The 22,986-nt window shown below is 41.6% G+C and overlaps 1 protein-coding gene across 2 annotated transcripts in view; it reads left to right on the top strand.

The window, feature by feature from the left end:
* Nucleotides 1-16,589: 16,589 nt before the first annotated feature.
* The window catches only part of copz2 (COPI coat complex subunit zeta 2), a 32,614-nt gene continuing 26,217 nt past the window's right edge, over nt 16,590-22,986 (top strand). The window contains exon 1 of one of the 2 annotated variants that reach the window (XM_061981650.1): nt 16,590-16,934. In XM_061981650.1, the coding sequence (XP_061837634.1) occupies nt 16,917-16,934 (18 nt within the window). In that variant the 5' untranslated portion in view covers nt 16,590-16,916. The remainder of the gene's footprint in view (nt 16,935-22,986) is intronic. The other variant, XM_061981649.1, reaches the window with a different exon arrangement.

Raw genomic sequence — 22,986 nt, 5'->3', positions numbered from 1 at the left:
TTTGTTTCATTAGTCAAGTTTGTACATCCGCCTTGAGCGCGCTTTTTGTTCCTTTGAGTGTTATTATTAAATATGTATTTACCTTCACGCCATGACCAGTCCAGCTTTACTTGCATCCCGGGAAAACAAACACACCATAGTCCACGTCTTGACAGATGTCACCAGCAAAAAAGTTCTCCCGCAAGACATTTGGACAATTTTGACGAGGGAACATGGGCGGTCCTGCGCGCGATAGAGGAGGAAACGCTGCGCTACTCCTCCGTGGAGCGCAGAGATATGATGTGGGGGCCAAATGGAAGACTGGTGCCAATAAACTCTGTGTGGACTCACGACATTGGCGCGTCGCTCCTGTCCCGGAAACGTCGCCAAGGACGAGGAAAGCCTTCCGCGAGCCGGCAGGACAAGTCGCTCCCACAAGCCCCTCCCCCTCCGGGCGGAAGCAAGCAGCAGCCAGCCCGGCTTCACCCTGATGACGTCACAGACCAGGATTTTTTTTTTCTGAATTATTTTTCTTTTGATTCCCCGCCCCCCAGGACTCAAGCCACACCCAAGTCACACAAACATTTTTTTTCACCCACAAAATCACAGGTTGAAAATAGACATTTAGGACAATTTAAAGGGGAAGTTTCTGCCCCCCCTCCGCCGACCCCTAGAGAGAGTTCCAGACCGCAGGGAGCGCGTCTGGTATCCGCCCCTTGAGGGGGGGGCTAGGGCTGGGAATTGTTCAGGTGGGGTGGCTCAGCATCACCATGTCAAGCCACAGCCTCCAGCACGGCCGCCACCAACAGTCTTCCGACCTGCCAAGCCACAGCCTCCAGCACGGCCACCACCACCGGTCTTTCACCATGCCAAGCCACAACCCCCAGCTAGGCCACCTCCACCTGCACCAAGGCTAGCACCAGTAGCAGCACCACGGCTAGAACCACGGCCAGCTCCACGGCTAGCTGCTCCAAGGATAGCTCCACGGCTAGCACCTGTCGCAGCTCCACGGCTAGCACCTGTCGCAGCACCACGCCTAGCACCTGTCGCTGCACCACGCCTAGCACCTGTCGCTGCACCACGCCAAGCACCTGTCGCTGCACCACGCCAAGACCCACCACGCCAAGTTCCACGGCAGGCTCCAGTACCCGCACCACGCCTAGCCGCACCACGCCAAGCTCCGGTACCAGCTCCACGTCAAGTGCCGCCAGTCGCAGCTCAACGACGCCAAGTGCCGCCAGTCGCAGCTCCACGACGCCAAGTGCCACCAGTTGCAGATCCACGACGCCAAGTGCCGCCAGTCGCAGCTCAACGACGCCAAGTGCCGCCAGTCGCAGCTCAACGACGCCAAGTGCCGCCAGTCGCAGCTCAACGACGCCAAGTGCCGCCAGTCGCAGCTCAACAACGCCAAGTGCCACCAGTCGCAGCTCAACAACGCCAAGTGCCACCAGTCGCAGCTCAACGACGCCAAGTGCCGCCAGTCGCAGCTCAACGACGCCAAGTGCCGCCAGTTGCAGCTCAACGACGCCAAGTGCCGCCAAGACCAAGACCAAGACTCGCCATGCCAAGACCAAGACCCGCCATGCCAAGACCAAGACCAAGACCAAGACCCGCCATGCCAAGACCAAGACCAAGACCCGCCATGCCAAGACCAAGACCAAGACCCGCCATGCCAAGACCAAGACCCGCCAAGACCAAGACCAAGACCCGCCATGCCAAGACCAAGACCAAGACCCGCCATGCCAAGACCCGCCATGCCAAGACCAAGACCCGCCATGCCAAGACCAAGGCCAAGACCAAGACCCGCCATGCCAAGACCAAGACCCACGCCAAGACCAAGATCTACGCCAAGACCAAGACCCACGCCGAGCTTCGCCGCCTGACTCACCACGCCAAGCCACGCCTGCCACGATGACGACGCGCCTGCCTCCTCGTCGGCTGCGGATATGGTCGCTACCTGGTCGCCCGCCACGCCAAGTGCGCCCACCTCCCAGTCGGCCACAAATGTGGCCAATCCCTGGGCGCCCGCCTCGCCTGCTGCAGCGGCGTTCCACTCGCCGCCGCCACTTGACTTTGCCTCGGTGGATTCGGGGCCACTTGGGCTGGCGACCCACCGCCATGTCCCCCTCCCGCCCTCCCATGACTCTTGTTAAGTTTTTTCTTGGACATCTGGGATCTGTCCGTAAGGGGGGGTTCTGTCATGTCTGTGTAATCATGTTTTGTCTTAGTCATGTTTTGTTTAGTTTCTGGCTTTTCACTCCCTCGTCTTGTTTCCATGATTACCCATTAGTTCCACGTTTGGACTCATTGTGCACTCTTGTTTATCACCATAGCAACCCATTAGTTTTCACCTGTCACGTCACACACCTGTTTCACGTTTTGAGTCACGCACCTGTTTTCGTTAATCATGTATGTAGTATTTAAGTTCAGTGTTTTCAGTTTGTCGTTCTGACGACACCCCCACATTTATGCTCGACACATTTCTGACTCTTTTTCATGTCCATCGTTCATGCTGCTCCTTTTTTGTCCATGCCAAGTAAGTTTTTTTCTATTAATGCCACAGTTAGTGTTTTTGTTTAATTGTTCACAGTTTTTTGCCCACGTGCAAGTCTTTTTGTTTCATTAGTCAAGTTTGTACATCCGCCTTGAGCGCGCTTTTTGTTCCTTTGAGTGTTATTATTAAATATGTATTTACCTTCACGCCATGACCAGTCCAGCTTTACTTGCATCCCGGGAAAACAAACACACCATAGTCCACGTCTTGACAGATGTCACCAGCAAAAAAGTTCTCCCGCAAGACATTTGGACAATTTTGACGAGGGAACATGGGCGGTCCTGCGCGCGATGGAGGAGGAAACGCTGCGCTACTCCTCCGTGGAGCGCAGAGATATGATGTGGGGGCCAAATGGAAGACTGGTGCCAATAAACTCTGTGTGGACTCACGACATTGGCGCGTCGCTCCAGTCCCGGAAACGTCGCCAAGGACGAGGAAAGCCTTCCGCGAGCCGGCAGGACAAGTCGCTCCCACAAGCCCCTCCCCCTCCGGGCGGAAGCAAGCAGCAGCCGTCACCCTGATGACGTCACAGACCAGGATTTTTTTTTTCTGAATTATTTTTCTTTTGATTCCCCGCCCCCCAGGACTCAAGCCACACCCAAGTCACACAAACATTTTTTTTCACCCACAAAATCACAGGTTGAAAATAGACATTTAGGACAATTTAAAGGGGAAGTTTCTGCCCCCCTCCGCCGACCCCTAGAGAGAGTTCCAGACCGCAGGGAGCGCGTCTGGTATCCGCCCCTTGAGGGGGGGGCTAGGGCTGGGAATTGTTCAGGTGGGGTGGCTCAGCATCACCATGTCAAGCCACAGCCTCCAGCACGGCCGCCACCAACAGTCTTCCGACCTGCCAAGCCACAGCCTCCAGCACGGCCACCACCACCGGTCTTTCACCATGCCAAGCCACAACCCCCAGCTAGGCCACCTCCACCTGCACCAAGGCTAGCACCAGTAGCAGCACCACGGCTAGAACCACGGCCAGCTCCACGGCTAGCTGCTCCAAGGCTAGCTCCACGGCTAGCACCTGTCGCAGCTCCACGGCTAGCACCTGTCGCAGCACCACGCCTAGCACCTGTCGCTGCACCACGCCTAGCACCTGTCGCTGCACCACGCCAAGACCCACCACGCCAAGTTCCACGGCAGGCTCCAGTACCCGCACCACGCCTAGCCGCACCACGCCAAGCTCCGGTACCAGCTCCACGTCAAGTGCCGCCAGTCGCAGCTCAACGACGCCAAGTGCCGCCAGTCGCAGCTCCACGACGCCAAGTGCCGCCAGTCGCAGATCCACGACGCCAAGTGCCGCCAGTCGCAGCTCAACGACGCCAAGTGCCGCCAGTCGCAGCTCAACGACGCCAAGTGCCGCCAGTCGCAGCTCAACGACGCCAAGTGCCGCCAGTCGCAGCTCAACAACGCCAAGTGCCGCCAGTCGCAGCTCAACGACGCCAAGTGCCGCCAGTCGCAGCTCAACGACGCCAAGTGCCGCCAGTCGCAGCTCAACGACGCCAAGTGCCGCCAAGACCAAGACCAAGACTCGCCATGCCAAGACCAAGACCCGCCATGCCAAGACCAAGACCAAGACCAAGACCCGCCATGCCAAGACCAAGACCAAGACCCGCCATGCCAAGACCAAGACCAAGACCCGCCATGCCAAGACCAAGACCAAGACCCGCCATGCCAAGACCAAGACCCGCCAAGACCAAGACCAAGACCCGCCATGCCAAGACCAAGACCAAGACCCGCCATGCCAAGACCAAGACCCGCCATGCCAAGACCAAGACCAAGACCCGCCATGCCAGGACCAAGACCCGCCATGCCAAGACCAAGACCCGCCATGCCAAGACCAAGACCCACGCCAAGACCAAGACCTACGCCAAGACCAAGACCCACGCCGAGCTTCGCCGCCTGACTCACCACGCCAAGCCACGCCTGCCACGATGACGACGCGCCTGCCTCCTCGTCGGCTGCGGATATGGCCGCTACCTGGTCGCCCGCCACGCCAAGTGCGCCCAACTCCCAGTCGGCCACAAATGTGGCCAATCCCTGGGCGCCCGCCTCGCCTGCTGCAGCGGCGTTCCACTCGCCGCCGCCACTTGACTTTGCCTCGGTGGATTCGGGGCCACTTGGGCTGGCGACCCACCGCCATGTCCCCCTCCCGCCCTCCCATGACTCTTGTTAAGTTTTTTCTTGGACATCTGGGATCTGTCCGTAAGGGGGGGTTCTGTCATGTCTGTGTAATCATGTTTTGTCTTAGTCGTGTTTTGTTTAGTTTCTGGCTTTTCACTCCCTCGTCTTGTTTCCATGATTACCCATTAGTTCCACGTTTGGACTCATTGTGCACTCTTGTTTATCACCATATCAACCCATTAGTTTTCACCTGTCACGTCACGCACCTGTTTCACGTTTTGAGTCACGCACCTGTTTTCGTTAATCATGTATGTAGTATTTAAGTTCAGTGTTTTCAGTTTGTCGTTCTGACGACACCCCCACATTTATGCTCGACACATTTCTGACTCTTTTTCATGTCCATCGTTCACGCTGCTCCTTTTTTGTCCATGCCAAGTAAGTTTTTTCTATTAATGCCACAGTTAGTGTTTTTGTTTAATTGTTCACAGTTTTTTGCCCACGTGCAAGTCTTTTTGTTTCATTAGTCAAGTTTGTACATCCGCCTTGAGCGCGCTTTTTGTTCCTTTGAGTGTTATTATTAAATATGTATTTACCTTCACGCCATGACCAGTCCAGCTTTACTTGCATCTCGGGAAAACAAACACACCATAGTCCACGTCTTGACAATTTTAAACTTTTGTTTGCATTTTATTAAGTTTGATTTCGATTTTATCAACTTTTGTCTGCATTTTATGAGTTTTGGTTGCATTTTTATCAACTTTTCTTTGCATTTTATTAGTTTTGGTTGAATTTTTATCAACTTTTGTTTGCATTCGATCAACTTTTGTTTGCATTTGATCAACTTTTGTTCGCATTTTATCAACGTTTGTTCGCATTTTATACATTTTTGTTTGAATTTTATTAAGATTTGTTTGCACTTTATTAAGTTTTCTTTGGATTTTTATCAACCTTTGTTTGCATTTTATTAAGTTTTGTTTGCATTTTTTATAAACTTTTGTTTGCATTTTATTAAGTTTTGTTTCCGTTTTATCAACTTTTGTTAGCATTATAGTTTTTTGTTGCATTTGTATCAACTTTTGTTTACATGTTATCAACTTTTGATTAAATTTTATCAACTTTTGATTACATTTTATCAACTTTTGATTAAATTTTATCAACTTTTGATTAAATTTTATCAACGTTTGCTCGCATTTTATTAAGTTTTGGTTGCATTTTATCAACGTTTATCTGCATTTTCTTCAAGTTTTGTTTGCATTTTATTAAGTTTTGTTTGCATTTGAAAAAGTTTTGATTGCATTTCTATCAATTTTTGGTTGCATTTTATTTAGTTTTGTTTGCATTTTATTAAGTTTTGTTTGCATTTTTATAAACTTTTGTTTGCTTTTTTTTAAGTTTTGATTGCATTTGATAAACTTTTGTTTCCATTTTATCAATGTTTGTTCGCTTTTTATTAAGTTTTGATTGCATTTTATCAGCGTTTGTTTGCATTTTTTAAACCTTTGTTTGCATTTTATTACGTTTTGTTTGCATTTGATTAAGTTTTGATTGCATTTAATCAACTTTTGTTTCCATTTGATCAACTCTTGTTTGCATTTTATCAAGTTTAGTTTTGTTTGTATTTTATCAACTTTTATTTGTATTTTATTAACTTTTGATTGCATTTTATCAACTTCTGTTTGCATTTGATTAACTTTTGAATGCATTTTATCAACTTTTGATTGCATTTTATCAACATCTGTTTACATTTTATAAACATTTGTTTGCATTTGATCAACTTTTGATTGCATTTGATCAACTTTTGATTCCATTTTATTAACTTTTGTTTGCAGGTTAAAGAACTTCTTATCCAGTTCAGCAAATGCAAATATAGTGTTAAAATAAATAAATAATAATAATAACAAACAATGTGATGAAATACAAAATTCAAAAAGAAAAAAAAAGGCTAATTAAAACACTTAGATTTTTTTCAATAAAGATATCAATTTAAGAGCTTTTGTACTTTTAATAATTTTCCAAGATTTAAACCATTAAACCTAATTACAAAATGTAGGTTTTACTTTCAGAAATCGACATTTATGTAGAAAAAATGTTGCTTGGAGCATAATAATGTTCTATGTTGCCATAATTTATAAATATGGCAAGTTTTATCTCTTCTATAGTGAATCTCCACCTCCTTGTCTCTCAGACAATCTCTGATCTTCTCCCAAATTCCACATTCCACAACCTCACAAATTGAGTGTCCAAGTTTGCCATCAACGAGACCGTTCAAAGTCGGCTACATTAGCACCATTTTTAATAATGCTATTTAATAATGCTCTCATAATACGTTTGTTCCTGTCTAAAAAATTACTATAATTCTTTACTACGTGTGCGTAGTATGCTAGTTAGCTTGTTGTACGTATTTTCTGCTTCTCTAGATCTTTGTGTTGTAAATATTCTATACAACGTATTCTTCTTATTGCAAGCATTTATCAGTCCCTTTGTCGTCCATGGTCGTTGGTTTTTCCTGATTCAGTGGACAAAGTTTGCCATAAAGTGTCATGAAAATATAAAGAAATGACCATAAGCAACATCAACAACATTTTCAGAGCGCACATTGTCCCCCAACCTTGGTCTCTCAGGTCTTTCTTGAAAGCAGTCATTCTTTTTTGTCATCCGTGTTCCTCTTCTGGTAGTTTCCATCGTAGATTGTAAAAACCGACAGATGATCACTTGTATCAGATATTAGCAGACCATTTGTTATATTGTTATTAGGGCTGTCAATGTTAACACATGTGATTAATTAAAAATGATTGGGGTTATCAGTTTCACTTCAGAACAAACTCCGATGGAACTTTAGACGAAACCGAGGTCATTTATTGGCATTGCCGCGACAAACGTTGTCATCATCGGCACACAACATGTTTAAAATAGTGTCTTAAAGCAAAGCACATACAGAGTTTCCATGGAAATCAAATTCATTCAATGAATTTTGCAAAAATGAAGGCATTAAATGTCATTAAAAAGCATTGAATTTGATGTCCAGAGGCATTAAAAATGTTTATATAACTGTGCTGACTGTGTCAGTCAAACGCTAAATGACTTTGCCATTATTGATAAATTACTGTGTTTGTCTGTGTTTCTTACAAAAGTTCTTATAAGGTTTGAAAGTGTGATAAGTGCTGCCTCCATTCAGAAAATGAAGCAGTTCTGGGGTCGTAAATGTTGCCATTCTTTGGTGTAGGCGTGTAGTCCTTAACTGCAGAGGTGGGTAGAGTAGCCAGAAATTGTACTCAAGTAAGAGTACTGTTACTTTAGAGATTTATTACTCAAGTAAAAGTAAGGAGTAGTCACCCAAATATTTACTTGAGTAAAAGTAAAAAGTATGTTGTGAAAAAACTACTCAAGTACTGAGTAACTGATGAGTAACATACACACTCATATCATACATATATATATATATATATATATATATATATATATATATATATATATATATATATATATACATACATACATACATATACATTGATATATACAGTATATAATTTATAAGTATTTATTTTGCTGTTTTTGTTTACATGTTAAAGGTGTTTTAATGAATATACATGCATGTTTAACATATAGATTCCTTTCTTTAATGAAGACTAGAATATAAGTTGGTGTATTACCTGATTCTGATGACTTGCGTTGATTGTAATCAGACAGTCGTGATGATAACGTCCACGTTTTCAAATGGAGGAGAAGAAAAGTTCCTCCTTTCTGTCTAATACCACATGAAAGTGGTGGGTTTTTGGCATCCTATTTGTCCAGCTTCCATATTCGTTTTTATACACTTTACAAGAAATATATTGGTGTCAAACTCCGTGGCTTGATAGCTTGTTTACGCTGGCTTTCGGAGACTCTTGTTTTGAAAGCGCAGGTGCGATGGCGCGGCACTTTTATTGTGAAGACAGGAACGTCCTCATGTGCGGTCAGTATTGAGGCTTTTGACGGTACGGTTGAAATAAAACAAGTATCTTTTTTCCTTCACACTTTTGATTGATTGATTGATTGGAACTTTTATTATTAGATTGCACAGTACAGTACACATTCCGTACAATTGACCACTAAATGGTAACACCCCAATAAGTTTTTCAACTTGTTTAAGTCAGGTCATGTGACCACCTGGCTCTGTTTGATTGGTCCAACGTCACCAGTGACTGCATCTGATTGGTGGAACGAAGTGAAACGTCACCAGTAAGGCAGACACTTTGAAGGTCTGTCTGACAGACCAAAACAAACAAAGCGTGCATTAACAGATCGATAAAAATTAGTAGCGAGTAGCGAGCTGAATGTAGATAAAAGTAGCGGAGTAAAAGTAGCGTTCCTTCTCTATAAATATACTTAAGTAAAAGTAAAAGTATGTTGCATTAAAACTACTCTTAGAAGTACAATTTATCCCAAAAGTTACTCAAGTAGATGTAACGGAGTAAATGTAGCGCGTTACTACCCACCTCTGCTTAACTGTGACATCATGTCATGTTCATCAGGAAGTACGTAATCCTTAACTGTGACATCATGTCATGTTCATCAGGAAGTACGTAGTCCTTAACTGTGACATCACAGTAAAAGAATAATAGTTCCTTCGTCATAACTTGATATCTACACATGTGAATCTGAGAGGGTGTAAAATACAAACTATTCAACATTGACTCCACTTATTTGTAACGCATTTAATTCAAAATGAGGGACGGCGTGGCGCAGTGGAGAGTGGCCGTGCGCAACCCGAGGGTCCCTGGTTCAATCCCCAACCTCGTCATGTCCGTTGTGTCCTGAGCAAGACACTTCACCCTTGCTCCTGATGGGTGCTGGTTAGCGCCTTGCATGGCAGCTCCCTCCATCAGTGTGTGAATGTGTGTGTGAATGGGTAAATGTGGAAGTATTGTCAAAGCGCTTTGAGTACCTTGAAGGTAGAAAAGCGCTATACAAGTACAACCCACCCAATATTCTATAATGTAAATACTGCACTATGTAAAGTTGTTTATGGGCGTGTTTACTATTTGTACATTGTTTGCTGTGTTATTGCAAATATTTAGAAAATGTGCTCTTAATTCTTACTAAACTTATTTTCACCAAGTTGGAAGCAAATCGATGCCTTGCAGTAAAGTAAAACGTTTATAAAGGTGCTTGGATTACATTTTATAAGTTTTGGTTGCATTTGATCAACTTTTGTTTGCATTTTGTTAAATTTTGTTTGTATTTCATCAGCTCTTGTTTGCATTTTATTAAATTTTGTTTGCATTTCATCAACTTTTGTTTGCATTTTGTTAAGTTTTGTTTGCATTTGTATAAGTTTTGTTTGCATTTGATTAAGTTTTGTTTGCATTTCATCAACTTTTGTTTGCATTTTATTATGTTTTTTTTGCATTGTATTAAGTTTTGTTTGCATTTTATCAACTTTTGTAAGCATTTGATTAAGTTTTGTTTGCATTTGATTAAGTTTTGGTTGCATTTCATCAACTTTTGTTTGCATTTTATTGTGGTTTTTTGCATTGTATTAAGTTTTGTTTGCATTTTATCAACTTTTGTAAGCATTTTATTAAGTTTTGTTTGTATTTTATTAAGTTTTGTTTGCATTTGATCAACTTTTGTTTGCAATTTATTAAGTTTTGTTTGCATTTGATTAAGTTTTGTTTGCATTTTATCAACTTTTGTGTGCATTTTATCAACTTTTGTGTGTATTTTATCAACTTTTGTTTGCATTTGATTACTTTTTTTGTGCATTTTATCAACTTTTGTTTTCATTTTATTAGGTTTTGTTTGCACTTTATTAAGTTTTGATTGCATTAGATCAACTTTTGTTTGCATTTGATTAAGTTTTGTTTGCATTTGATTAAGTTTTGTTTGCATTTTATCAACTTTTGTTTGCATTTTATTAAGTTTTGTTTGCATTTGATCAACTATTGTGTGCATTTTATCAACATTTGTTTGCATTTTATTAAGTTTTGTTAGCATTTTATTAAGTTTTGTTTGCATTTTTTGCATTTTTTGTGTGCATTTTATCAACTTTTGTTTGCATTTGATTAAGTTCTGTTTGCATTTTATTAAGTTTGTATGCATGTGATCAATGTTTGTTTGAATTTTATTAAGTTTTGTTTGCATTTGATCAACATTTTGGTTGCATTTGATTAACTTTTGTTTGCATTTCATCAACTTCTCATTGCATTTGATCATCTTTTGGTTGCACTTTATCAACTTTTGTTTGCATTTTATCAACTTCTGTTTGCATTTGGTCTACTTCTGTTTGCATTTGATCAACTTCTGTTTGCATTTTATCAACTTTTGGTTGCATTTTATCAACTTTTGGTTGCATTTTATCAACTTTTGTTTGCACTTTATCAACTTCTTTTTGCATTTTATCGACTTTTTATTGCATTTTATCAACTTCTGTTTGCATTTGATCAACTTCTGTTTGCATTTTATCAACTTCTGTTTGCATTTTATCAACTTTTGGTTGCATTTTATCAACTTTTGGTTGCATTTTATCAACTTCTTTTTGCATTTTATCAACTTTTTATTGCATTTTATCAACTTTTGTTTGCATTTTATCAACTTTTGTTTAAATGTTTAAATAACTTGTTATCCAGTTCTATGATGTTCCTATTTTGTTTTTTAAAGGAAGACCAAATGCAGATGTAAATACTGCACTATGTAAAGTTGTTTATGGGTGTGTTTACTATTTATACTTTGTTTTATTTTATTGTTGGTTTATTTTATTGCAAATACTTGAGAAAAAAAAGGGCTCTTAATTCTTACTATATTTACTGTCACCAAGTTTGAAGCAAATCGATGCCTTGCAGTTCAGTAAAACGTTTAAAAATGTGCTTGGATGATATCCTGGCAACAAAATGTATTTAGAGCCTCCTCCTCCTCCTCCTCCTCCTCCTCTTCCTCATCCTCATCCTCCTCCTCCTCCTCCTCCTCCTCTTCCTCATCCTCCTCCTCCTCCTCCACCTCCGTTCTTGTTGGTTCTGTTGATGTAATTTACTTCATATTCCTTCCCTTTTAAAATATATTCCTTTTTTCCATCAATGCATGGAACCAATTAACAACGATAAACGAGGGTCTACAGTAACAAAAATTAAAATCATCAATCAGCAGAATTGAAAAAAAAAGAAAAAAGATTTCTTGTATTCCGGAACCGGAAGTTTCTCTTCAAAGGAGACGGCGGGCAAGCCTGTAGCAAAAAAACATTTATAAAACAGTTTTTCCTACACGTTAGTTGTAGTACAGCGGATAAGCTCTCAAATTCTAGCACATTGTGCACTTTTTGATAAAAGAATGAAACTTCTAGCATAGTTAGTATATACCATAATAATTATTTTCAGATGTGGAGGGAAGTCAGATTTGACCTCTGAGTACCATGAGAGGTCAAATTCAAGATGGCCGCCAGTCCACCAGGTCTAATGTTCAAAGGTGCTTATATTTGGAACCCTATTAGTGAAGTAGAACATGTAATGTGTCATTTTCTACTAAATTGGGGGTGCCCATTCATTTGGTGATACTTTTGAGACCACTAGAATTTAAGAAAATGCACTTAGGTCAAAGTCAAGGTAATCATTCGCAAAAAAATAAGCAGTTGACATTTGGAAACGGACATCTCATAGTGCCACTGTGGCAAATTGTGTTTTTTAGTGTGTGTGTGTTGTGTGTGTTGTGTTGTGTTGTGTGTGGGACGTGGTGACATTGTATTGTATAGAGATACTCTCGTTTTTTCTTCTTTAATGAATGACAACATCTTTGAAAATGTCTATGTGTGTGTGTGTGTAAGGTCTGAAAATACAGAAAGTAAATACAAACCCCGTTTTCATATGAGTTGGGAAATTGTGTTAGATGTAAATATAAACGGAATACAATGATTTGCAAATCCTTTTCAACCCATATTCAATTGAATGCACTACAAAGACAAGATATTTGATGTTCAAACTCATAAACTTTATTTTTTTTTGCAAGTAATAATTAACTTAGAATTTCATGTCTGCAACACGTGCCAAAGTATTTGGGAAAGGGCATGTTCACCACTGTGTTACATCACCTTTTCTTTTAACAACACTCAATAAACGATTGGGAACTGAGGAAACTAATTGTTGAAGCTTTGAAAATGGAATTCTTTCCCATTCTTGTTTTATGTACAGCTTCAGTCGTTCAACAGTTCGGGGTCTTGGGCTTGAATTTAACCTCTCACGGTCATCAGAGGTCAAATTTTACTTCCCTCCACATCTGAAACTAAACATTAAGTTATATACGAGCTATGCTAGAAGTTTCATGCTTTCATCAAAAAGTGCACAATACATTGGGTATCCGCTGTACTAATGACAGTCCATCCATCCATCTTCTTCTGCTTATCAAAGGTCGGGTCGCGGGGGCAGCAGCCTAAGCAGGGAAACCCAGACTTTCCTCTCCCCAGCCACTTCGTCCAGCTCTTCCCTCTTCCCGAGGCGTTCCCAGGCCAGCCGGGAGACATAGTCTTCCCAACGTGTCCTGGGTCTTGCCCGTGGCCTTGTACCGGTCGGACGTGCTCTAAACACCTCCCTAGGGAGGCGTCCGGGTGGCATCCTGACCAGATGCTCGAACCACCTCATCTGGCTCCTCTGGATGTGGAGGAGCAGCGGCTTTACTTTGAACTCCCCCCGGATGGCAGAGCTTCCCGCCACCCGGCGGAGGAAAGTCATTTCAGCCGCTTATACCCGTGATCTTGTCCTTTCGGTCATAACCCAAAGCTCATGACCATAGGTGAGGATGGGAACGTAGATCGACCGGTAAATTGAGAGCTTTGCCTTCCGGCTCAGCTCCTTCTTCACCACAACGGATCGATACAGCGTCGACATTATTGAAGGCGCCGCACCGATCCGCCTGTCGATCTCATGATCCACTCTTCTCTCACTCGTGAACAAGACTCTGAGGTACTTGAACTCCTCCACTTGGGGCAGAGTCTCCTCCCCAACCTGTAGATGGCTCTCCACCCTTTTCCGGACGAGAACCATGGACTCGGACTTGGAGGTGCTGATTCTCATCCCAGTCGCTTCACACTCGGCTGCGAACCGATCCAGTGAGAGCTAAAGATCCTGGCCAAATGAAGCCATCAGGACCACATCATCTGCAAAAAGCAGAGACCTAATCCTGCAGCCACCAAACCGGATCCCCTCAACGCCTTGACTGCGCCTAGAAATTCTGTCCATAAAAGTTATGAACAGAATCGGTGACAAAGGGCAGCCTTGGCGGAGTCCAACCCTCACTGGAAACGTGTCCGATTTACTGCCAGCAATGCGGGCCAAGCTCTGGCACTGATCGTACAGGGAGCGGACAGCCACAATCAGACAGTCCAAAACCCCATACTCTCTGAGCACTCCCCACAGGACTTCCCGAGGGACACGGTCGAATGCCTTCTCCAAGTCCACAAAGCACATGTAGACTGGTTGGGCAAACTCCCACGCACCCTCAAGGACCCTGCCGAGAGTATAGAGCTGGTCCACAGTTCCACAACCAGGACGAAAACCACACTGTTCCTCCTGAATCCGAGGTTCGACTATCCGGCGTAGCCTCCTCTCCAGTACACCTGAATAGACCTTACCAGGAAGGCTGAGGAGTGTGATCCCACGATAGTTGGAACACACCCTCCGGTTCCCCTTCTTAAAGAGAGGAACCACCACCACGGTCTGCCAATCCAGAGATAATTCCCCCGATGTCCACGCGGTGCTGCAGAGTCTTGTCAACCAAGACAGCCACACAGCATCCAGAGCCTTAAGGAACTCCGGGCGGATCTCATCCACCCCCGGGGCCTTGCCACTGAGGAGTTTTTTAACTACCTCAGCAACCTCAGCCCCAGAAATAGGAGAGCCCACCACAAATTCCCCAGGCACTGCTTCCTCATAGGAAGACGCGTTGGTGGGATTGAGGAGGTCTTTGAAGTATTCCCTCCACCGATCCACAACATCCGCAGTCGAGGTAAGCAGAACACCATCCTCACCATACACGGTGTTGACAGTGCACTGCTTCCCCTTCCTGAGGCGGCGGATGGTGGTCCAGAATCGCTTCGAAGCCGTCCGGAAGTCGTTTTCCATGGCTTCCCCGAACTCCTCCCATGTCCAAGTTTTTGCTTCCGCCACCGCTGAAGCCGCACACCGCTTGGCATGTTGGTACCTGTCCGCTGCCTCCGGAGTTCTATGAGCCAAAAGAACCCGATAGGACTCTTTCTTCAGCTTAACGGCATCCCTCACTGCCGGTGTCCACCAACGTGTTCTAGGATTACCGCCACGACAGGCACCAACCACCTTGCGACCACAGCTCCAATCGGCCGCCTCGACAATAGAGGCACGGAACATGGTCCACTCGGACTCAATGTCCAGCACCTCCCTCGTGACATGTTCAAAGTTCTTCCGAGGTGGGAATTAAAACTCTCTGACAGGAGACTCTGCCAGACGTTCCCAGCAGACCCTCACAATGCGTTCGGGCCTGCCAGGTCTGTCCGGCATCCTCCCCCACCATCACAGCCAACTCACCATCAGGTGGTGATCGGTAGAAAGCTCCGCCCCTCTCTTCACCCGAGTGTCCAAAACATGAGGCCGCAAATCCGATGACACAACTACAAAGTCGATCATTGAACTGCGGTCTAAGGTGTCCTGGTGCCAAGTGCACATATGGACACCCTTATGTTTGAACATGGTGTTTGCTATGGACAATCTGTGACGAGCACAAAAGTCCAATAACAAAACACCACTCGGGTTCAGATCCGGGCGGCCATTCTTCCCAATCACGCCTCTCCAGGTTTCACTGTCGTTGCCAACATGAGCGTTGAAGTCCCCCAGTAGGACAAGGGAATCACCCGGGGGAGCACTTTCCAGTACTCCCTCGAGTGTATCCAAAAAGGGTGTGTATTCTGTACTGCTGTTTGGTGCGTAAGCACAAACAACAGTCAGGACACGTCCCCCCACCCGAAGGCGGAGGGAAGCTACCCTCTCGTCCACTGGGTTGAACTCCAACGTGCAGGCTTTGAGCCAGGGGGCAACAAGAATTGCTACCCCAGCCCGTTGCCTCTCACTGCGTGCAACGCCAGTGTGGAAGAGAGTCCAGCCCCTCTCGAGAGAGAACTGGTTCCACAGCCCTTGCTGTGCGTCGAAGTGATTCCGACTATATCCAGCCTCGCGCACTAGCTCAGGCTCCTTCTCCCCCAGCAAGGTGACAATCCACGTCCCAAGAGCTAGCTTATGTAGCCAAGTATCGGACCGCCAAGTGCCCTGCCTTCGGCTTCCGCCCAGCTCACAACGCACCCGACCTCTATGGCCCCTCCCATGCATGAGTGGTGAGCCCATTGGAGGGGGGAACCACGTTGCCTCTTCGGGCTGTGCCCGGCCGGGCCCCATGGGGACAGGCCCGGCAACAAGGCGCTCGCCATTGTGCCCCAACTCTGGGCCTGGCACCAAAGGGGGGCCCCGGTGATCCGCGTCCGGGCGAGGGAAATCGGAGTTTCGGTTGTTGCATTTTCATAGAGGTCTTCGAGCTGCTCTTTGTCTGATCCCTCACCTAGGACCTGTTTGTCTTGGGAGACCCTACCAGGGGGCATGGAAGCCCCCGGACAACGTAGCTCCTAGGATCATTGGGACACGCAAACTCCTCTACCACGATAAGGTGGCAGCTCAGAGAGGAGACTAATGACAGTATTTTCTTTAAAATACTAATGACAGTATTTTCTTTAAATAGCATCTTCCGGTTTTGGTGCTGGCTCAGTTTGTGGTTTCTGCTGAACATTTTTTTCCACATTAAGAAAGATGTTGTTTTTTTGTATGGAAATAAAGCGAAGGAAATGACTGGAACATACGGCAATGTGGCACTTCCGGTACCTTTCAGAGACGGTACACGCAGACTTTTATTGTGAAAGGCCAGGGAGGGAGGAAACGTGTCCCGAAAAAGCGTATCGGCTCGCAAAAACAGCAACCAAGAATGAAGGGATCGATGTAAACATGAAGTTATCTGAGAGGGAAGGCAAAAGTAGAGTATTAGAAACAGTAGAACATGTTTTTATGGAATATACTCAGTATATTATAGAACAACTGAGTATGAGGCAAAACTGAGGCTACGGGACGGGACGCGGAAGAGCCTCAAGGAGTGACTGTAATGTAGTTCTACAATGAAACTGAGGGTGGCAGTAATGCAACACATATGGATGCCAGCTGCCGTCAACCTGTAAAGAAGAAGAAGAAGACGAAGAAGAAGAGTGACAGCAAGAAGTGTCCACGTCAACATGGAGTCTTCGTGTCTGGTCAGCATCTTTTATACACCCTTCATCTTTCTTATTATTCACATCTTTAGTGCTATTATCCTTTTATTCACTTGCACGCTTTTCTGACGCACTTCGACGTCGAGGGCTTAGATTGTGCGACTCGTGATTCCGTGACATATGGCGGAGTGCTCGCCTTTTAATAAGTAATGTGACATATTTAATATACATGACAATTGTGTTCTTCACATGTAACAATATAAATATCATACATGACACTTGTGTTCTTCACATGTAAAATATAAATATACTTGAAACTTGTGTTCTTCACATGTAAATATATAAATATCATACATGACACTTGTGTTCTTCACATGTAAAAATATAAATATCATACATGACACTTGTGTTCTTCACATGTAAAAATATCATACATGACACTTGTTCTTCACATGTAAATATATAAATATCATACATGACACTTGTGTTCTTCACATGTAAAAATATAAATATCATACATGACACTTGTGTTCTTCACATGTAAAAATATAATATCATACATGACACTTGTGTTCTTCACATGTAAATATATAATATCATACACGACATTTGTGTTCTTCACATGTAAAAATGTAAATATCATACATGACACTTGTGTTCTTCACATGTAAAGATATAAATATCATACATGACACTTGTGTTCTTCACATGTAAAAATATCATACATGACACTTGTGTTCTTCACATGTAACAATATAAATATCATACATGACACTCGTGTTCTTCACATTTAAAAATATAATATCATACATGACACTTGTGTTCTTCTCATGTAAAAATATAAATATCATACATGACACTTGTGTTCTTCACATGTAAAAATATAAATATACATGACACTTGTGTTCTTCACATGTAAAAATATTGTACATGACACTTGTGTTCTTCACATGTAAAAATATCATACATGACACTTGTGTTCTTCACATGTAAAAATATCATACATGACACTTGTGTTCTTCACATTTAGAAATATAATATCATACATGACACTTGTGTACTTCTCATGTAAATGTATAATATTGCTGGCCTGCTTGTGTTTGACATGTAGCACACTCAAGTGCCACGTCCACCTCTTTCTCTCTCTCTCTCTCTCTCTTGCTTCCTCTCTCTCTTTAGCTCTCAATTTCATTCGCTCTAAATGTCTCTCTCTGTCTCTCTCTCTTGCTCCTTCTCTCCCTCTCTATCTCTCTCTCTCTCTCTCTCTCTCTCTCTCTCTTTCTCTCTCTCTCTCAACCTCTCTGAGATAGCCCTGAGATAATACGAGTGAGGGGCAAATGGCAGCAAAAAGTCGGGTTCTTTCAAGTAGAATTATCACTGGAGGACTAGCTAAACATGCTACACTAGAATATGCTAACCACTAAGTTAAATGAAGTTGGCCAATAATACAGTAATTAGTTAAATATCTGTTAAATATGAAAAAAAAATGTAGGTTGTATTGTTATTGTTTACAAACTTAGGAAATAAGTACCTGGACACAGGAGGACTTTGAAGGCTAAAACCAAAAAATTTCATTCAGAGCCAATGGTAGGAAACAATTCCAAATATTGATTTGATATTTTTACACCGCCATCTTGTGTTTTGTCTGATTATAATTGTGGCCCAAAAATTTAATAATTCCATGATATTAAAAATGTGGAGTATCATAGTATTGGTATGATACTGCCCCTGTTACTACTTGGTGTTGGAGCCATAGCCACATTTGTAGTACCGCCCAGAACGTATGTAAAGTATCCAACAACAAAGAATAAGTGATGATTATATTTTATGTAAAGTATCCAACAACAGAGTTAAATTATATTTCAAACAGAAGTGTAGATAAAATATGTCACAACAGAAAGTAAGCAGATATTAACTGTAAATGAACAAGTAGATTAATCACAGTTTTTATAAAATAATACAACTGGAAATTATGTAATATGTTATTGCGTAGGTCAGCAGCTACATTAGAAGCCTTTTTAACCCTTTTTGAAATAATTATATTGTCGTTAACAGTATATACCAAATAACATATATATATATATATATATATATATATGTATATATATATATATATATATATATATATATATATATATATATATATATATATATATATATATATATATATATATATATATATATATATATATATATATGTATCAGAGGTGGGACCAAGTCATTGTTTTGCAAGTCACAAGTAAGTCTCAAGTCTTTGCCCTCAAGTTTCGAGTCAAGTCCCGAGTCAAGACTGGAAAGTCTCAAGTCAAATCCCAAGTCCTGCATTTTGAGTTTCGAGTCCTTTCAAGTCCTTTTAACCACAGACTAATATATTTACACAGATTGTGTATGCTTTTAAAACGGTGTATTAATTTATTAACACAAGTGCATTTGAAATTGCAGGGAAAAAAATAGTGCTGACATTGCACTTCATAATAGCACTATTAACCAGTCATTTTAAACATTTAACTCATTCTTCTACAGAATAAGCACATTTGAAAAAACAAGTGCAACCGTATTTATTTGCACAAAAGTGTTAACATTGTGTTTCCATAGCATATTGCATTGTAACTAGTTCCACAGCAGTTTATATCCTGTTCTTACCTTATCTCATTGATCTCATCTCATACTGTATGTGTGTTTATGTGTGCGTACACATGAAAAACATAACAAATACATGAACATAACAATGAACAGAGTTGGTACTTTTTAGATGTCAGGGCCCTATGCAATATGTACACATATTCTTAATATAGTATGCATTTTAACTGACCTTTATTTGACTATGTTTGTCTTTTTGTAGGTGGCTAAAATACACGGTGCTGCTGACCGCCGTCTAACGTTACGTTACTGTGTGTGATACATTGACTAACGTAACGTTATGTACACATATTCTTAATATAGTATACATTTTAACTAACCTTTATTTGATTATGTTTGTCTTTTTGTAGGTGGCTAAAATACACGGTGCTGCTGACCGCCGTCTAACGTTACGTTACGGTGTGTGATACATTGACTAACGTAACGTTATGTATAGGTACCTCATGCAACCCTGCTTAAAAAAAATCACTTGACAAAAAGTATGAATAAGGTAGCGAACTGCAGTGGACGCAACAGATTGCTGTGTTTGCAATGACGTTATAACCATAGACATCTCATAAGTAGACGCAGTATTGGCTGCTGTGACGCGAGCAATTTGGCTGCCATCTTGAAGTGGTGATGAGGAGCCGGCGAGCAGCTTAAACTGACAGTTGACAGGTAGAAAACAAAGATGGTGTTCAGCGTTTTCCTGCTCAAATAAGCGGACTGTTGAAAATAGGAATCGGGGGATTACTTTTCACAAGTAAGATTTAACATTAACGTACTATTGGTCGTATTTTGTGAAAATAATATTACCACAGAGTTGAGAAGGAGCAAAGATCTTCAATATTTGTATGTGAAAATCACAAAGAAATCTTCTGGGGGAGGATGACGTCCCTACAGGGGTTTGGTTTACAAACTTTCAGCCCCACCTAAAACAAAATTCACCAGCCGCCACTGATCATGATGCATTCTCATTTTAGACAAAATATAAGACAATACTTTCTTAACAGTATAATTGTAACCAGGAATAAGTCTTCAAGTAACAAAATTAAAATACTAACATTGTTGGGTAAGACAGAATTTGGTTTTATTCTGAATCCAGTGAAAGAGATTGGTGGTTTTAGCTGATATAAAGACTTTCAGGTGTTTATATATGTTTATGTTTAAGTATTTGGCAGACGCTTTTATCCAAAGCGACATACATAAAAAATACATATAAAACAATCACTGTAAACATTATCATTTAAGGGAAGAATGTAATACAAAATATCAATACAAAGTGTCAAGACAGAATAAACTCTCTGCTGCTGCAGCAACAGAGATACAGTCTATAGGTCCCTAAGATTTATAGATATCTAATGTATTCATACATTGTTTATGTAGGATATACGCATGTATATATAACGTAATCATATTGTTTCTTCAACTTAAAAATAGCTGACCGTTTTTTCCCCCTTCTCTGGGATTATATTCCCAGTTTTGATCTCGGACGTCTGGTCACTTATAGCATATCAAATCAAATCAACTTTATTTATAAAGTAAGAATATTCTATTACTGTTAAGCAAACTATGAATAATAAAATACGCCAAAACACGTGTCCTTTATCATAGCTACATATATGACAAAAAAACACGTGAAAATCAGTGGTATTCAGTGAGGTAAAATTAATTAAATGCGCTGACAGTTCATTGCTCCTGCCAAATGAATTGCACTGAGTGGAGCGGATCACCACCCCAAGATGGCGGCCCCGCGTCTCGTCAGCGCCAGTAGGCAGTAGCGGTCGATGCTGCGTCTACTTATAAGATGTTTATGGTTATAACGTTAGCAGTGAGTTTACAGCCTCACTGATTTAACTACACAGCAAATAAAAGTCACGTTACTTAGCCAATAAACGTTATCTTACATTCAAAACTTACCCTTCTTTATGCATCTTCAAATGTCGAACGAAGTTGGAAGTTGTTGCATCTCCGTCTGTAATATTCGAACTGCATGTTTAGCATACTGCAATTCGTTTTTTGTTGACCAAGTCGTAGTTTTTATACCCTAACGAAACCAACTTTGGTATAAATCTTTCTCACTGGCGCGTTGTTTGACAACTCTTGTTCGGTGGTTGTCCTGCAATTTGATTGGATGAATGCTGTGGGATGAAAACAACGTAGATCTACTTTGATTGGCTATTGTACTGAGAGCACACACGCTGACAAGCAGCACACACGCTGATAGACAGACACGTACAAAATGAAAGCTACGGAGCGCCCCTGAATAACTTTTTAATCTTTGGGTTTTGGGGAAAATAGCAAGTCATGTCAAGTCAAATGGCTCAAGTCCAAGTGAAGTCACAAGTCATTGATGTTAAAGTCTAAGTCGAGTTGCAAGTCTCTTTACATTTTGTGAAGTCGAGTCAAAAGTCATCAAATTCATGACTCAAGTCCAAGTCATGTGACTCGAGTCCACACCTCTGGTATATATATATATATATATATATATATATATATATATATATATATATATATATATATATATATATATATATATATATATATATATATATATATATATGTATATATATATATATATATATATATATATATGTATATATATATATATATATATATATATATATATATATATATGTATATATATATATATATATATATATGTGTATATATATGTATGTATGTATGTATGTATGTGTATATGTATATATATATGTATGTATATATATGTGTGTATATAATGTAAATGTGTACATATATATACATACATATATATATATATATATGTATATGTATGATATGTATGTATGTATGTATGTGTATATGTATATATATATATGTATGTATATATGTGTGTATATAATGTAAATGTGTATGTATATATACATACACATATATATGTATATATATATATATATATATATACATACATATATATATGTATATATACACACATATATATATATATATATATATATATATATATATACACACACATATACCCTATTTTCCGCACTATAAGGCGCACCGGATTATTAGCCGCACCTTCAATGAATGGCATATTTCATAACTTTGTCCACCAATAAGCCGCCCCGGACTATAAGCCGCGCCTACGCTGCACTAAAGGGAATGTCAAAAAAACAGTCAGATAGGTCAGTCAAACTTTAATAATATATTAAAAACCAGCGTTCTAACAACTCTGTTCACTCCCAAAATGTACGCAAATGTGCAATCACAAACATAGTAAAATTCAAAATAGTGCAGAGCAATAGCAACATAATGTTGCTCGAACGTTAATGTCACAACACACAAAATAAACATAGCGCTCACTTTCTGAAGTTATTCTTCATTCGTAAATCCTTCGTCTTCGGTGTCCGAAGTGAAAAGTTGGGCAAATTTACGATCCACTGGCAGATGTTGGCGTCGTCTGGCGCTGCCTCCTCGTCTTAGTGAAGGTGTGTTCGCCTTCTGTCAT

This window comes from Nerophis lumbriciformis, linkage group LG24, assembly GCF_033978685.3.
Source record: "Nerophis lumbriciformis linkage group LG24, RoL_Nlum_v2.1, whole genome shotgun sequence".
Taxonomy (NCBI): Eukaryota; Metazoa; Chordata; class Actinopteri; order Syngnathiformes; family Syngnathidae; genus Nerophis; species Nerophis lumbriciformis.
This window is presented reverse-complemented; position numbering and strand designations above follow the sequence as displayed.